Source organism: Mytilus galloprovincialis, chromosome 2 (assembly GCF_965363235.1).
Source record: "Mytilus galloprovincialis chromosome 2, xbMytGall1.hap1.1, whole genome shotgun sequence".
NCBI classification, from domain to species: Eukaryota; Metazoa; Mollusca; class Bivalvia; order Mytilida; family Mytilidae; genus Mytilus; species Mytilus galloprovincialis.
This window is the reverse complement of record NC_134839.1, coordinates 42,957,053-42,976,591: the sequence shown is the minus strand read 5'-3', so window position 1 is coordinate 42,976,591 and position 19,539 is coordinate 42,957,053. Positions and strand designations below refer to the sequence as shown.

General features: G+C 32.4%; 1 protein-coding gene across 3 annotated transcripts in view; it reads right to left on the bottom strand.

The window, feature by feature from the left end:
• The window catches only part of LOC143063636 (PAN2-PAN3 deadenylation complex catalytic subunit PAN2-like), a 295,154-nt gene that overhangs the window by 226,347 nt on the left and 49,268 nt on the right, over positions 1 to 19,539 (bottom strand). For all 3 annotated transcript variants that reach the window (XM_076235882.1, XM_076235883.1, XM_076235885.1), the window contains one exon: positions 2,958 to 3,035. In XM_076235882.1, the coding sequence (XP_076091997.1) occupies positions 2,958 to 3,035 (78 nt within the window). The remainder of the gene's footprint in view (positions 1 to 2,957; positions 3,036 to 19,539) is intronic.

The window sequence follows — 19,539 nt, the reverse complement described above, 5'->3', positions numbered from 1 at the left end:
TAAAAAAAAAAGTTACAAATAACTGTATTGACATTGATAAGTGCAGTGTATTCTTCTGATCAGACATGACTCTTAGATTTAGGAAGATTGATGTTTTAACACATATTTCTGGAAACATCTTTTGGTAAGTACATTGGTTTAGATTTGATTTCCACCATTTTGAATAAGTGTATAATTATGCTCTTTTAGTTCAAAATAGTGATATTTGAAGTGTTTTCTTTATAAACTTTAAAGAGTGAAGAAAAAAATGAGACAATATATTTATGCATTAATTTATGTACTGTCAAAATGTGTAAGACAGTAGACATGTTTATTTTATTATTAAGACAATTTGTTTAAGAAAGTATTACTAATAAAATAAGAATATTCTAATATAATGAATTTGGTATAAAACTAGAGATCTATTCTTATTTGCTAGATAACTTCTAACAAGAATGTGTCCAAAGTACACGGATGCCCCACTTGCACTATCCTTTACCATGTTCCATGGACCGTGAAATTGGGTAATAATCTAATTTGGCATTAAAATTAGAAAGATTATACTATAGGGAACATATGTTCTAAGTTTCAAGTTGATTGGACTTCAATTTTATCAAAAACTACCTTGACCAAAAACTTTAACTTGAAACTCCCACTTTCATTTTCTATGTTTAGTGGACCGTGAAATTGGGGTCAAAAGTCTAATTTGGCTTTAAAATTAAAAAGATCATATCATAAGCAACAAGTTTACTAAGTTTCAAGTTGATTGGACTTCAGCTTCATCAAAAACTACCTTGACCAAAAACTTTAACCTGAAACTCCCACTTTCATTTTCTATGTTCAGTGGACGGTGAAATTGGGGTCAAACGTCTAATTTGGCTTAAAATTAGAAAGATCATATCATAAGCAACAAGTGCACTAAGTTTCAAGTTGATTGGACTTCAGCTTCATCAAAAACTACCTTGACAAAAAACTTTAACCTGAACGGACGGACGAACGAACGGAAGCACAGACGGACGGACGAACAGAGCCACAGACCAGAAAACATAATGCCCCTCTACTATCATAGGTGGGGCATAAAAAACAAGGATAAAGCATTCATGTAGTCTGTTGTGAGTTGAAATCTTTCAGTAGTATTTTGGCTATAAAAATACACAATTTAAATTTATTTTTTCTACAATGTGTAGTCATCAGTTTGCAATTACCACATAATGCTCAACTTTTAAAGACCTAGCCCTCAACTTTTAATGACCTGGCACTCATCTATTGGCCACCTAGCCCTCAACTTTTAATGACCTGGTCCTCAACTGTTGGCCAGATAGCCCTCAACTCTAATTGGTCAACTGTCGGACACCTAGCCCTCAACTATGATATTTTCTCAACGTTGCTCAACTAATTTGCATAAAGTTGAGCATTGATAGTTGAGGGCTACCTAATTTGCATGGCAAAAATCCAGCTAGCCCTCAACTGGCCCTCAACTATTTGCTCAACTGATGGCCAGCTAGCCCTCAACTGTTAGCTCAACTGGCCCTCAACTGTTAGCTCAACTGGCAGCCAGTTGAGCAATGCAGTTGGCCTAGTGATAATTTTTTCTGTATGGGCTAACCATCCCTTTCGGTCACGTTGACTTATTTGTAAATCTTACTTTGCTGAACATTATTTCTGTTTACAGTTTAACTCTATCTATAATAATATTCAAGATAATAACCAAAAACAGCAAAATTTCCTTAAAATTATCAATTCAGGGGCAGCAACCCAACAACGGGTTGTCCGATTCATCTGAAAATTTCAGGGCAGATAGATCTTGACCTGATAAACAATTTTACCCCATGTCAGATTTGCTCTAAATGCTTTGGTTTTTGAGTTATAAGCCAAAAACTGCATTTTACCCCTATGTTCTATTTTTAGCCATGGCGATGGCGGCCATCTTGGTTGGTTGGCCGGGTCACCCCACACATTTTTCAAACTAGATACCCCAATGATGATTGTGGCCAAGTTGGTTTAATTTGGCCCAGTAGTTTCAGAGGAGAAGATTTTTGTAAAAGTTAACGACGGACGACGACGGACGACGGACGCAAAGTGATTGGAAAAGCTCACTTGGCCCTTCGGGCCAGGTGAGCTAAAAATGAAACATTTATTTTTCATTACAAATTTTATTTATTACTATTGTAGTTGTTACTTTATTATATGGTACAAAGATCATTCCAAAACATCAATTCGTGTTGCCCCCAGGTGACTTTTAAAATGTAAATATCATTGAAAAGCTCTAAAATATCTCCCTTTGGTGCAAAAATGCCATTTTTTTGGCATTAAAATTGAAATATCTTTTTTAACTCATCGGTGACCTATATTTTTTATTGTTGTTTTCGAATAAGCTATACATAAACTAAATAATTGTAAAATTGAAGCGATTTCTGTAATTTAGTTTATTTCGATATTACCGCCATTTCTTTCTATTAGGTAAACAGAAAATAAGGACATTTACAAAAATGTATGCTTCTTTCCAAGGCAGATTGTGGGCAAAAATGAACGGTGACCCCATTTTTTTATTTCATTTTTCTATTAAGTATAAGATAAAGTTCATTTATAGAAAAATATAGCGAAATCCTATATTAAACAAAAAATTTGATTTAGGACCTTAAACATAAGCTATTGTCTAGAAACTACAAAATACTTTTTTGGCTCCCTTTTTGGGGCCCTAATTCTTAAACTGTTGGGACCATAACCCCCAAAATCAATCCGAACCTTCCTTGAGTAATATTGAACCTTCTGGTAAAAAATTTTAGAGATACATTTGCTTAAACTCAAGTAATTGTCGGGACACTAAATGTGTTTTTCAGACGACGACGCAGACGACAACATGATAGCATTATACAATGCAAAATTTTTTTTGCGGCCGTATAAAAACCTTTTGTACTGTTTAAATTTATGCATGCATGTTATACATGCAAAAAAGAAATAAAGCATATATGTAATACCTTTCCACTAGTGTCTCCAGCACAAATATACTTATTTGAACTTCTGAATATTGCACATCCAGGCTCAGGTACATCTACCTACATGTAAAGAATTTTAGATAATTAAATTTGCCATCTAGTGATAGATGTACATGCAAACATCAACAAGGTGAAATTATTGATAAAGACAAAAATAAGGACAAAATTAATTTTTACTACAATATTGAAAATAGAATATCCAGTTTATTCCACATGGATGCATGATTTTTTTTATTAGTTGTTGGTGACTTTGAACTAGCTGTCAGATAACTGCGAGTACTCTCAGATCTGTTCCTAATGTCTTTTTGTTGTCGGGATGTACAAGTACCCGGCCATGTCCACTTGTATTTTTGTCCATCTGATGAGTTAAGCCTTTTCAACTGATTTTTATAGTGCGTTCTATAATATACTGTTATACCACTTTCCCAGGTTAGGGGAGGGTTTGGATCCTGCTAACATGTTTAACCCTGCCACATTATTTATGTATGTGCCTGTCCCAAGTCAGGAGCCTGTAATTCAGTGGTTGTCCTTGGTTTATGTGTTTAATATTTGTTTTTCATTCATTTTTTTATTTAAATAAGGCCGTTAGTTTTCTCGTTTGATTTGTTTTACATTGTCATATCGGGGCATTTTAAAGCAGACTATGCAGTATGGGCTTTGCTCATTGTTGAAGGCCGTATGGTGACCTATAGTTGTTAATGTCTGTGTCATTTTGGTCTCTTGTGGACAGTTGTCTCATTGGCAATCATACCACATCTTCTTTTTTTATATTTAAGCACAAAAAAATATGCATCTGATGATCTCTGTCTGATAATTTAAATCCATAATCCTATACCATCTTGCTCACTTGTCAGAATGACAGGAGTACTCCTAGGTAGAGTACACAAGAGGATCTCAACAGCCTCAATAGTCACCTGTAAATTTTGCTAAATTTTTTTATCAATGATTATTTTTGTTTTTCAATATACAATATATAAAAAATATATAATTCCGTGATATAGATACAATGGATAAGCCTTGATTCTTGAAAAAGAAACCATAAGCCCGGAGGTGTTAATGTCTTTTAAAAATTAACGCCTATTCTTAATTAGAAGGTATTGTAAGTGAGTTTAAATAACCATGTTATCGTGTCAAACAATTCATTACAATAAATTGAATATCACAATTAAATGGTAAAAACAAAAATAAAAATATATTATAACACAACACGTCTGTCCTTAAAGATCTTTATACTATCAGGCATCTGAATATTGTCTGTTCTTTACAAAATAAGAGATCAATTCAAACTTATTTCTATTAAACTTGAAAATGGAAATGGAGAATGTGTCAAAGGGAATACAACCTGACAACGAACATTCTAATTCTAGGAACATCACGATTTTCTAGCATAGGAATTTACGAACTAACAGTTGAAAAATTGTGTAGTAAAACAGATGAAATCATATTATATAAATTTATAAAACAAAAGTTGACAAATCATGAGAATGTAATTTGTTTTGTTTTAAACATGTGGAAAAGCCAACAACATGAACAATGATCCAAAAATAAACGACCAAACTCGCTTTATTTACACAAATTATCCACAATAACATACAAAACAAGAACAAAAACTTGAAAAGTAGAGAATAGGGACAACAAAGATAATACAGGGATTCGAACCTAAAAATACAAGTCCGTACCTTAAACTCATTTATCTTAACCTTGAAACCTTTTGGCTACCAATTCATGCTATTCGTTTGCCTATTATGTATATATAAAGGTAGAAGCCCTGTGTGTCTTTTGTACCGAAGTATTTCGTACATTCATTTATATAAATAAATAATAAATTTATGAACGGGTTCGAATCCCATGGAAAGCATATAGAAATCACAAAAATGGAAGGTAAGTTTTTAAAACAATTCCATTAGTGAACAGAAATCAGTTAATTAGTCAATTCAAACTTAATGAAATTAGGCACACAAAGGAAACAAAAGAATCTAATATGTTGAGCCCATTTCAGCGACAGATTTAGGAAGCGTTGATTCTAGAAAAATATCCACGGTTAATGAATAGGCTGACGTCACCACAATGGTTTAAATTTAAATATTCTTTGTATAGATCTGTCATATTTTCTTCAGACAAAATAAAAAAAATGCATTTTACCCCCATGTTCCATTTTAGCCATAGTGGCTATGTTTTTTGACGTACAAGGAAATAAAATACAAAATTTATACTAGATACTGAAACTCATTCATCCCAAGTTTGGCTGAAATGGATTCCGAAGTTTCAAAGTAGAAGATTTTCTAAAGTAAGGCCACACCAGTTTAATTTCTTTTTTTAAGGACTTTTTTCAACTCCCAAACATTTGGGCAAGCGGGCACTTGAAAATTTTAATAAAAAAAGTTTAATGTGTAAATTTTTGAGGCGAAGCTTAAAAAGTAAAGGCGAGCTATTATTTTTTTTTGGTAAACATAAAATAATAGGTTTTGGCAAACTTGATTTACCACGACGTACTTTGACATTTTTTTAATTTATCAACTGCTGATGTGTTGTTTTTCCTTGTTGACCAAGAAATAATTGAAGAATTATTTTAACTGCTTTAAATTATCTCCATTGATTTGTCATAGATGTCTTTCCTCCATCAGCACACACAACTTTAATATAACTAGCAACATGTAGACTGTCTTGCGAGAAGAAGGAACTGCTCATTCTTCCAGAACACAATTGGCCATTCCAAGTCATAATCAGGTTGGGAACAACCCCTCAATATTATAACTAAGGGGTACATTTCAAGTGAGATAAAAAAAACCAGATGCTTCGCAGGGCGTAGCTTAATACGACCGCAGAGGTTGAACCCTGAACGGTTGGGGCAAGTATGGACACAACATTCAAGCTGGATTCAGCTCTAAATTTGGATTGTGATTAAATAGTTGACACAGCATAGGTTTCTGACACAGAATGAATGTGTTCTAATGAACTTAAAATTTTTGTTTTCTCTTAGAGCAATTCACTATGCTGTTCAATATTAATCCTCTCAAAAAAATGTTTGAAGAAATTTTCTTTTTATTTATGAAATTTCAAATGAGAAAAATTGAACCCAATTTTTTAATCACATCCCCCTTTCCCTTATTCCAAAACTAATCTCAATTAAAATATTCTAATGGAGTTTTCAACAATAACTACTCATTTAAATACATCATAAAATATTAAGATGTAAAAAAAACTGCTTGTTATCACTGAATGGTAAAGATTATTTAAATTTATCAGTTGGTAGTAAAAAGTGAATATACATTGTATATTGTATATAACAAAGATTTAAGTTGATTCTGGACAAAGAAAGATAACTCCAATTAAAAAAAATTCTTGCAATAAGATATTTCTTGCTTACTATTTTGGACGTAGAAAGATAACTCTAATTAAATTTTTTTTGGCTATTTCACAATATTGTGAAATTAGATATTTCTTGCCATTGCACAATACTGTGCAATTGAAAAGACTTGCTATTGCACAATACGTAATATAATAATTTTAGATCCTGATTTGGACCAACTTGAAAACTGGGCCCATAATCAAAAATCTAAGTACATGTTTAGATTCAGCATATCAAAGAGGCCCAAGAATTTAATTTTTGTTAAAATCAAACTTAGTTTAATTTTGGACCCTTTGGACCTTAATGTAGGCCAATTTGAAAACGGGACCAAAAATGAAGAATCTACATACACAGTTAGATTCGGCATATCAAAGAACCCCAATTATTCAATTTTGATGAAATCAAACAAAGTTTAATTTTGGACCCTTTGGGCCCCTTTTTCCTAAACTGTTGGGGCCAAAACTCCCAAAAATCAATACCAACCTTCCTTTTATGGTCATTAACCTTGTGATTAAATTTCATAGATTTCTATTTACTTATACTAACGTTATGGTGCGAAAACCAAGAAAAATGCTTATTTGGGTCCCTTTTTGGCCCCTTATTCCTAAACTGTTCAGTGTTCTCCCCAGGCTGTTTTAGCGTCGCGGTACCGCGACGCTATATTTTCTTCCCGTGACGCTATAATAATATCCGCGACGCTATAATAATTTCCACGACGCTATAATTATTTTCAGAATGTTATTTTTCTCGTTTCTGTATGGCAAAGCCATGTCCTAAATTGTGAACTTTCATCTAATTACCGCTTATGATCATAAAAAAATATATCACCGTTAATTGTAATCCCTTCAAGTCGGACAATTCTCAGAGGCAATTTAAAGTGATTACATAGGTGTTAATTGCCCTTAAGGTGATAACTGGTTGGATACTAATACCCCAAGCTGTCACTAGTGACATGATTAATACCACGTGGTATGCAATCGCAAATTTCGACAAGGAGAAAATGTAGTCAGAAAATCATAAAATAAATCAAAATATATGTTTGCAAAATGAAAATTCAAAGAAACAAACATTTTTTCTCTTTTAAAAAGAGATTGAGTCTTATCTTTTTATGACTTTCAAGATATTAGTATTACTTTCTTTCTCTTCCTATTTCTAGTTGTAAATCGAGAGTGAAAATTTTGATTTTGAACTATATAAGTTTTGTACTTTCTTTAGAAAGTGATCATAATTGGCTTAAGTTTATGATTCATCCATTTAATGCATTAAAAACGCCATATTCATTCCCAATCTCTTGTCAAACATTGTTTTATTTTCGTATTTTTCATTGCTTTCAGCAGCCATTTAATATTTTAGTGTAAACTACTGATCGGAATCGGACCAGATATGACAAAAATCCGCATTTTAAGATAACTACATATCCACAAATGGCACAGTAGACAGAAAACAATACCTAAAGAGAAAACTAAGCATTAACAGACTATTAATTAGATAACTTTGTTAAAAATATATATCATTTTGATAAAAGGAAACAACTGGGACCATGAACCAATATATTTGATAGACATGATAGAGAAAGTTTTTTAATTTAAATTTTATTGCTATATGATACTTTCTTTTTCCTTTTATTTTGATTATAAGAACCAGTGTTTTTTTCTTCACATTTAGTGCAATTGTATCTATGCACATATATTTTTATTTGGCCCAAGAGGAAAACAAATTTTCTGGAACTATAAATGAATATAGAAAACATAAACTGAAAATACTGTTATCATGGTTTTAGTTTAATTGTATTCTCAGTTATGAATTCGACAATATAGATTCAAAGAATAGGGTGGAATAGAATATTTTATTCACCAAAAAAGGGCCTATAGCATACAAACAATATAATACATTTTGTAATAAACAATAACGTATCTAACATAAAGGAAATAGAGCATTACCACGACGCGACAAATTACATTGAAAAAAATACAATTTATTTTTTACGCCAAATGTGATGCTATCAAAAATTTCTGGGGAGAACACTGCTGTTGGGACCTAAACTCCCAAAATCAATACCAATCTTCCTTTTGTGGTCATAAACATTGTGTTTAAATTTCATTGATTTCTATTTACTTAAACTAAAGTTATTGTGCGAAAACCAAGAATAATGCTTATTTGGGCCCTTTTTTGGCCCCTAATTCCTAAACTGTTGAAACCAAAACTCCCAAAATCAATCCCAACCTTTCTTTTGTGGTCATCAACCTTGTGTCAAAATTTCACAGATTTCTATTAACTTAAACTAAAGTTATAGTGCGAAAACCAAGAAAATGCTTATTTGGGCCCTTTTTGGCCCCTAATTCCTAAAATGTTGGGACCAAAACTCCCAAAATCAATACCAACCTTCCTTTTATGGTCATAAACCTTGTGTTAAAATTTCATAGATTTCTATTCACTTTTACTAAAGTTAGAGTGCGAAAACTAAAAGTATTCGGACGCCGACGACGACGACGACGACGCCAACGTGATAGCAATATACGACGAAAATTTTTTCAAAATTTGCGGTCGTATAAAAATTATTGCAAAAACCACTTTTTAGTATAAAAGGGCACATATTTATATTGTTTGAAGAACTATTTCCCAAAGATTTATTTATATATCTGGTACTATATGGTCTTTCCATGTCCAAGAATTTTGTAATATTCCTTGACTTTAATATATCTTCTTTATTATCAACAAGAATGTGTCAAGTACACTGATGACCCATCTGCACTATCATTTTCTATGTTCAGTGGACCATGAAAATGGGATAAAATCTCTAATTTGGCATTAAAATTAGAAAGATCATATCATAGGGAACATGTTTACTAAGTTTCAAATTGATTGGACTTCAACTTCATCAAAAACTACCTCGACCAAAAACTTTAACCTGAAGTGGGACGAACGAACGGACGGACAAACGGACGCACAGACGGACGAACAGACGGAAGGACACACAGACCAGAAAACATAATGCCCATAAATGGGGCACAAAAATAAGTGGACTTCTCTTTTAGAAAAGTTGTTTTAATAATGATTAATTTTTCACTCATCAATTTTTTATTTTTTATTTTAATACTACAACTGTACTGAGTAAAATGACTCTTTGTCTGAGGGATCATACATTTGGAGGGTTGTTCCCAAACTGATAATGTATTTAAAGTTAATAAAATTACAGGTCAAAATACGGCCTTCGCCACAGGGATTTGGCCCAGATAAACAACAAGCTATAAAAGACCTGAAATGTCTAGTGTAAAACAATTCAAACAGGAAAACCAATGGTCTTACCTATATACAAACAGAGAAATACCTAAGAACAACACCAACAAATGACAACAACTGAACAACAGGCTCTTGATTCGGGACTGATGCATAACAATGCAGCAGGCATGGATAGTTAGTTCAGCTGGCAAACAATATTGCAGTTGAAGGCAACACTTCTCCTTCTGCATACTTTATTCTAAATTAACAGCGAAAATAAGCATGATTTTGCAGGCGAATGCGAGTAAGCAACTGTAAAGGGAGAAGAAAACCAATATTAATATCGCTATTTTTAACTTTTAATGTTTACAAAAACAAAAGGCTCTCAAGAGCCTGAATCGCTCACCTTAATTCTTTTGGTTAAATCTCTCATCAATGATTATTTTGGCTTTTCAATTTATTTAAATGCTTTTTGGATCGTCCTATTTTCTTCAAAAGCCAAAAAAAGTAATCATTTTCTCCTATGTTCTATTTTAGCCATAGGAGCTATGTTTCTTGACATACAAGGAAATAAAATATAAAATTTATACTAGATACTCTGAAACTCATTTAGCCTGAGTTTGGCTGAAATTGATACAGCAGTTTCAAAGGAGAAGATTTTTTAAAGTAAGTCAACATGATGAACAAATTGTGAAAAAAGTCTTTAAAGGGCAATAACTCCTTAAGGGGTCAATTGACAATTTTGGTCAAATTGACTTAATTGAAGATCTTACTTTGCTGAACATTATTGCTGTTTACAGTTTATTTCTATCTATAATTATATTCAAGATAATAAACAACCAGGTGCTCCGCAGGGCGCAGCTTTATACGACCGCAGAGGTCGAACCCTGAACAGTTGGGGCAAGTTTGGACAAAACATTCAAGCGTGATACAGCTCTGAATTTGGATTGTGATCAAATTTTTGACATTACATGGTGTTTTTTTACACAAAACAAATGTCAAGATTTTACAAATTTTACAATTAAAGATTTCTTCTTCAAACTTTTTAAATCTAAAATTAAATAGTTGACACAGCATAGGTTTCTGACACAGAATGAATGTGGTCTAATGAACTTAAAAGTTTGTTTTTGCCTTTTAGCAATTCACTATGCTGTTGAATATTAATCCTCTCAAAAAAATGTTTGAAGAAATTTTCTTTTTATTTATGAAATCTGAAATGAGAAAAATTTACCCCCTCCCCCTTTTTTCACATCCCTGTTTCCCTTTTTTCCAAAACTGATATCAATTCAAATTTCTAATGGAGTTTGCAACAATAACTACTCTTTTAAATACATCATAAAATATTAAAATGTAAAATAAAGTGCTTGTTATCACTGAATGGTAAAGATTGGTTGGTAGTAAAAGTGAATATACATTGTTTATTGTATAAAACAATAAAAAAACTTCATCAGCAACATTTTATATTGGCAAATTTCCAATGAAGTTATTTACATAAAGTTATTGGCAAATAAAAATAGAAAATGACATCATAGTCATGTCTGGCAAATGTCCAACATACATTATCTAAAAACATTTTAGATAAGATAAGGAAAAACAGCTTCATCAGCAACATTTTATATTGGCAAATTTCCAATGAAGTTATTTACATAAAGTTATTGGCAAATAAAAATAGAAAATGACATCATAGTCATGTCTGGCAAATTTCCAACATATATTATCAACTACTATTCTATACAAAGAAAGATAACTCCAATTGAAAATTAATTGCTATTGCACAATATTGTGCAATTAGATATTTCTTGCTATTGTGCAATACTGTGCAATTGAAAATTTCTTGCTATTGCACAATACTTGATATGGAATCCTGATTTGGACCAACTTGAAAACTGGGCCCATAATCAAAAATCAAAGTACATAATAGATAAAGCATATCAAATAAGCCCAAGAATTTAATTTTTGTTAAAATCAAACTTAATTTAATTTTGGACCCTTTGGACCTTAATGTAGACCAATTTGAAAACTGGACCAAAAATTAAGAATCTACATACACAGTTAGATTTGGCATATCAAAGAACCCATTTATTCAATTTTTGATGAAATCAAACAAAGTTTAATTTTGGACCCCCATTTGGACCAACTTGAAAACTAGGCCAATAATTAAAAATCTAAGTACATTTTTAAATTCAGCATATCAAAGAACCCCAAGGATTCAATTTTTGTTAAAATCAAACTAAGTTTAATTTTGGACCCTTTGGATCTTAATGTAGACCAATTTGAAAACGGGACCAAAATTTAAGAATCTACATACATAGTTAGATTCGGCATATCAAAGAACCCCAATTATTCAATTTTTGATGAAATCACACAAAGTTCAATTTTGGACCCTTTGGGCCCCTTATTCCTAAACTGTAAGGACCAAAACTCCCAAAATCAAACCCAACCTTCCTTTTATGGTCATAAACCTTGTGTTTAAATTTCATAGATTTCTATTTACTTATACTAAAGTTATGGTGCAAAAACCAAAAATAATGCTTATTTGGGCCTCTTTTTGGCCCCTAGTTCATAAACTGTTGTGACCTCAACTCCAAAAATCAATCCCAACCACCCTTTTGTGGTCATAAACCTTGTGTTAAAATTTCATTGATTTCTATTTACTTAAACTAAAGTTATTGTGCGAAAACCAAGAATAATGCTTATTTGGGCCCTTTTTTGGCCCCTAATTCCTAAACTGTTGGAACCAAAACTCCCAAAATCAATCCCAACCTTTCTTTTGTGGTCATACACCTTATGTCAAAATTTCATAGATTTCTATTTACTTAAACTAAAGTTATAGTGCGAAAACCAAGAAAATGCTTATTTTGGCCCTTTTTGGCCCCTAATTCCTAAAATGTTGGGACTAAAACTCCCAAAATCAATCCCATCCTTCCTTTTGTGGTCATAAACCTTGTGTTAAAATTTCATAGATTTCTATTCACTTTGACTAAAGTTAGAGTGCGAAAACTAAAAGTATTCGGACGACGACGACGACGACGCCGACGACGCCAACGTGATAGCAATATACGACGAAAAATTTTTCAAATTTTGCGGTCGTATAAAAACAGCAAAATTTCCTTAAAATTATCAATTCAGGGGCAGCAACCCAACAACAGGTTGTCTGATTCATCTGAAAATTTCAGGGCAGATAGATCTTGACCTGATAAACAATATGACCCAACGTCAGATTTGCTCTAAATGGTTTGGTTTTTAAGTTATATTAGCCAAAAACTGCATTTGACCCCTATGTTCTATTTTTAGCAATGGCGACCATGTTTGTTGATAGATCATAATTTCGGATACAATTTACAAACTAGATACCCTAAGGAACATTCAGTTAAAGTTTGGAAGTATTTGGCCCAGTAGTTTCAGAGGAGAAGATTTTTGTAAAAGATTACTAAGATTTATGAAAAATGGTTAAAAATTGACTATAAAGGGCAATAACTCCTAAAGGGGTCAACTGACCATTTCCGTCATGTTGACTTATTTGTAAATCTTACTTTGCTGAACATTATTCCTGTTTACGGTTTATCTCTATCTATAATAATATTCAAAATAATAACCAAAAACAGCAAAATTTCCTTAAAATTACCAATTCAGGGGCAGCAACCCAACAACAGGTTGTCTGATTCATCTGAAAATTTCAGGGCAGATAGATCTTGACCTGATAAACAATATTACCCCATGTCAGATTTGCTCTAAATGCTTTGGTTTTTGAGTTATAAGCCAAAAACTGCATTTGACCCCTATGTTCTATTTTTAGCAATGGCGACCATGTTTGTTGATAGATCATAACTTCGGATACAATTTACAAACTAGATACCCTAAGGAACATTCAATTAAAGTTTGGAAGTATTTGGCCCAGTAGTTTCAGAGGAGAAGATTTTTGTAAAAGATTACTAAGATTTACGAAAAATGGTTAAAAATTGACTATAAAGGGCAATAACTCCTAAAGGGGTCAACTGACCATTTCCGTCATGTTGACTTATTTGTAAATCTTACTTTGCTGAACATTATTCCTGTTTACAGTTTATCTCTATCTATAATAATATTCAAGATAATAACCAAAAACAGCAAAATTTCCTTAAAATTACCAATTCAGGGGCAGCAACCCAACAACAGATTGTCTGATTCATCTGAAAATTTCAGGGCAGATAGATCTTGACCTGATAAACAATATTACCCCATGTCAGATTTGCTCTAAATGCTTTGGTTTTTGAGTTATAAGCCAAAAACTGCATTTGACCCCTATGTTCTATTTTTAGCAATGGCGACCATGTTTGTTGATAGATCAAAACTTCGGATACAATTTATAAATTAGATACCCTAAGGAACATTCAGTTTAAGTTTGAAAGTATTTGGCCCAGTAGTTTCAGAGGAGAAGATTCTTGAAATAGTTTACGACGACAGACGACAGACGACGGACGACAGACGACGGACGACAGACGACGACGGACGCCAAGTGATGGCATAAGCTCCTTAAGGGTCAATTGACAATGTTGGTCATATTTGTAGATATTTGTAGATCTTACTTTGCTGAACATTTTCGCTGTTAACAGTTAATCTTCATCTTCAATGATATTCAAGATAATAACAAATAAATTGCTTCGCTGAGCGCAGCTGGATACGACCACAGATGTCAATCCCTGAAAAGTTGGGGCCAAAATGGACACAATATTCATGCTTGATACAGGTTTGAATTTGGATTGTAATTAAATATTTGTCACATAAAAATGTAATAGGTTTCTGCCACAGAATAACGTAGTCAAAGAACTTAAAAATTGGTAATATGATTGGAATTTATATTCATTGATTTGCTTTTGTGCTGTACGCTATGCTGTTGCAAATTGATCTCCCTCCCCCCCTAAATAAAATGGACCCTGTTTTTTTGCTTTTGTGCTCCCCCTTTTCCTTATTCCAAAAATAATTCATTCCCTAAAGGTAAAGTCATAACCTCAATTTAAATTTCTAATAAAGGTTGCAACCTCAATTAGCCTTTTAAATACATCATACAATTCTTAAAATATAAAATGACATACATAGTGTCATGGCTAAAATCAATATTAACAAGTGAAACTGCAAGCTACTGCTCACTGATGATACCCCCGTCGCAAGTGGATAATTTTAATAGTGTAAAAATATGCAAGTGTTCGGTAAACAGGAAGTTGTTGAGTGATGAATCTGAAAACGCATCACACGGTATAGCTGACTTGTATAAATCCTGAAACCAAATTTCAGAAATCCTTGTATTGCAATTCCTGAGAAAAATGTGACGAAAATTTTCAACTTGGCTATCATGTGTATATTCATACAAGTGTTTTGTAAACAGGAAGTTGTTGAGTGATGAATCTGACACATGTCTTGTCTGCCATGTCTGTAGGGCGTAGACATGGCTTTATATCAATATTGCTTGGATTTATAGATCTTAGTTAGATCTACTATGTCGAAATTAAGTTTTAATAATAGTTTAATTGTTAAACAGTCAGTTTTATGGATTAAAAGAATGTGTCTTAATTTTTGCTTAATCATTATTTAAATTTTGAGATATATGTAAAGAATCATGGGTAAGTGGTTTTTTTTTTATATTTTCCAAAAATTATAGAACACTTCTTATAATTTAATGGGTAACTATTAATCTTGACTTTAACAATTATTTTTTGAATTATTATATACTTTATTGAAGGCACTTTACACCCATATGGGCCAATAGCTTAAAACATTATACAGTTTACATATAAGCAATGAAAATAAACAATGAGGACACTGTGTACTATAATCCTCATCTTTCTTTAAATCAATATATATATATATATATATATATATATATAAAAGAGATTCAAATAATATCAAGGACTCCCTGCCCTCAGTCTTAATGACTTTTTTAAAAAGGAGCCTAATTTGTTAGTGTCTTGTTTGGTTTTAGGATTAAGGATATGTTTTAATTTATCTATATCATTTAAATTATTATATTTAATGCATTTAATTTAATGTCAATATAATGTCTCATCTGTAGACATTATCACAATGTATTTAATTTGTTTCCAACTTCTAGAGGTTCAGATAAAATGTCTTATTTTTTAAAGAGATGTCAAAATTAATTTTTAATAATAGTTTAATTGCTAAACAGTTGGATTTATGGATTTCAGTTGAAAACATGTCTTGACTGTAGACAAAACATATAAATTGTATTGCTAATTTTGATTGTTTATTGTTAGAATATGCATCACATTATTTTAATGTTCAACACACCAAAATAAGTTTTTTTTTGAAGTTTTGTTATTTATTGATAAGTTTAGATATACATTTCATAGTTTGATCAAAGAAAGCTTACATTGCTTGAAATAATTGTGAGTTAAACCTGTTCTTGTCTTTTTTTTTTTAATCAAAATGTTTGATTCAATAATTCTAAACATATTTTGTTGTCTTTGTCATTTGCCCAAAATCTGAAACTGGTGACCATGTCTTGAAGGCAACCATAAAAGAAAATTAAACACCTAGAATTTAATAAAAATATTGAATATTTCTTCCAAAAACTGCATGAAATTATATAAGTGCTTCAGGTGTTAGCCTTTTGACGGCTATTTTTCATAATTTAAACCATTTCTGTACCAAAATATAAAAAGTTTTTTTTCCTATATGTGATCGTCATTTTTGACTGATGTGAAATGTATTTATCAATGTTATAAAGAACACATGTGTTTGTTGTGACATTTGTCACATGACTAGATATACCGGTTTAATGTATACTCTAGAGTGATGAGTATTTCACGAGCTAATATAAGCGGGAAGAATTGTAACGGTAAATCTGTGTGTAATTATGTGTCATTCGACGCTTGCATTTCAGACAGTTCAGTCTGGTCATTTGACCCGACCCACCCACCCACTTTTATTTTGTCAATATTGTCAATTGATGTATTCATGCTTATGATTGATGTGGATGTTTTTTAAGATTATACATGATTGAAAAGATTGTTAACAAAGATGTTTCTTTTGTAGATTGTGTATAATTGGAAATTGATATGTTGAAGCAGCGGCTATGGGCGTGCAGACAAATATTCATATATTGTAAACTAGAGGCTCTAAAGAGCCTGTGTCGCTCACCTTGGTCTTTGAGAATATTAAACAAAGGAAGCAGATGGATGACAAAATTGTGTTTTGGTGATGGTGATGTGTTTGTAAATCTTACTTTACTGAACAGTCTTGCTGCTTACAATTATCTCTATCTATAATGAACTTGGCCCAGTAGTTTCAGTGGAAAATGTTAATAAAAATTTACAAATTTTATGAAAATTGTTAAAAATTGACTATAAAGGACAATAATTCCTTAGGGGGTCAATTGACCATTTATGTCATGATGACTTATTTGTAAATCTTACTTTGCTGAATATTATTGCTGTTTACAGTTTATCTCTATCTATAATAATATTCGAGATAATAACCAAAAACAGAAAAATTTCCTTAAAATTACCGATTCAGGGGCAGCAACCCAACAACGGGTTGACCGATTCATCTGAAAATTTTAAGGTCGATAGATCTTGACCTGATAAACAATTTTACCCCAATCAGATTTGCTCTAAATGCTTTGGTTTTTGAGTTATAAGCCAACAAGAGGCTGTCTCAACGACAGCAAACCGAATTTATTTACATTTATTTGTGTCCTGGCAATATCACAAGAACCATTACTGATGAATGGTGAAAGTGAAAATCAGCAATATCAAATTTGACCCCCATTTTGTCATTAGTATCAACATTTTGAAATAATAATATTTGAAAAGCTTAGATTGAATGGTTCATGAGTAAATGCAACAACGTGAATGGAAACGCCATTTTACGATCTTTCAAGAACCATAACTCCTGAACAGTAAAAGTCAAAATCGACATTATGGAACTTGACCTCTATTTTGTCATCAGTAACAACATATTAAAATTTCAAAAGCTTTGGTTGAATGGTTCATGAGAAAATGCACGGACACGACGGGAAACACCATTTTTCAATCTTTCAAGAACCATAACTCCTGAACGGTAAAAGTCAAAATCGTCATTATTGTACTTGACCTCCATTTTGTCATCAGTAACAGCATATTAAAATTTCGGAAGCTTTGGTAGAACAGTTCATGCATAAATGCACGGACACGACTGGAAACTCCATTTTTCAATCTTTCAAGAACCATAACTCCTGAACGGTAAAAGTAAAAATCGTCATTATTGAACTTGACCTCCATTCTGTCATCAGTAACAACATATTAAAGTTTGGGAAGCTTTGGTAGAACAGTTCATGAGTAAATGCACGGACACGACTGAAAACTCCATTTTTCAATCTTTCAAGAACCATAACTCCTGAACGGTAAAAGTCAAAATCGCCATTATTGAACTTGACCTCCGTATAGTTGTCAGTAATAACATATTAAAATTTTAAAAGCTTTGGTTGAACAGTTCATGAGTTAATGCACGGACAACATTTGATTGCCGCCTTTCAAGAACCATAACTCCTGAACGGTAAAAGTTAAAATCGCCATTATTGAACTTGACCTTCGTATAGTTGTCAGTAATAACATATTAAAATTTTAAAAGCTTTGGTTGAACGGTTCATGAGTTAATGCACGGACAACATTTGATTGCCGCCCGCCCGCCCGCCCGCCGTACATCCCCAAATCAATAACCGACATTTTTGTCACAAAAATCCGGTTAAAAACTGCATTTTACCCCTATGTTCTATTTTTAGCCGTGGTGGCCATCTTGATTTGATGGCCAGGTCACCGGACACATTTTTTTAACTAGATACCCCAAAGATGATTGAAGTTTGGATTAATTTGGCCCAGTAGTTTCAGAGGAGAAGATTTTTGTAAAAGATAACTAAGATTTACGAAAAATGGTTAAAAATTGACTATAAAGGGCAATAACTCCTAAAGGGGTCAACTGACCGTTTTGGTAATGTTGACTTATTTGTAAATCTTACATTGCTGAACATTATTGCTGTTCACAGTTAATCTCTATCTATAATATTATTCAAGATAATAACCAAAAACAGCAAAATTTCTCTAAAATTTCCAATTCAGGGCAGATAGATCTTGACCTGATTAACAATTAACAATTTTACCCCTTGTCAGATTTGCTCTAAATGCTTTGGTTTTTGAGTTATATGCCAAAAACTGCATTTTACCCCTATGTTCTATTTTTAGCCATGGCAGCCATCTTGGTTGGTTGGCCGGGCCACCGGACACATTTTTTAAACTAGATACCCCAATGATGATTGTGGCCAAGTTTGGTTAAATTTGGCCCAGTAGTTTCAGAGGAGAAGATTTTTGTAAAAGTTAACGCAGGACGACGACGCCGGACGCCAAGTGATGAGAAAAGCTCACTTGGCCTTTCGGCCAGGTGAGCTAATAAAATGAATAAACATGCTTAACTGTACTGTCCAGGCGAGCTGATATCCCAAATAGTGTTTGGTTTTTTATTTATAAATATTTTATGTTCGTTTGAGTTGATGAACAAGAACATAATTACAAAATGTACATTGAATCTGATTGTGGCTAGGCTGTGCTCTATACCAATTTTTGACATTTTTACCTATTATGTCTGATTAATTTGTTCCCACATGGTCCATATATTTTGTCCTGAACATGCATGAAATATTTGCCACTGAATGTTAAGCAACCAACAATCAATTAATCATGGTCCATATAATGGAATTTTGTGCCACTGTCATACAAAGTTGGAGGCTTAGCTAGCTATAAAACAAGGTTTAATCCACCATTTTCTACATAGGAAAGAGCCCGTTTTAATTAGTTATCAAAGGTACCAGGATTATAATTTAATACGCAAGACGAACGTTTCTTAATATTATTCAGGATTATGACAGTTGTTATCCAATCGTTTGATGTGTTTGTACTTTTGATTTTGACATTTGCTTAGAGACTTTCTGTTTAGAATTTTCCTCAGAGCTTAATATTTTTTTTATTTTAC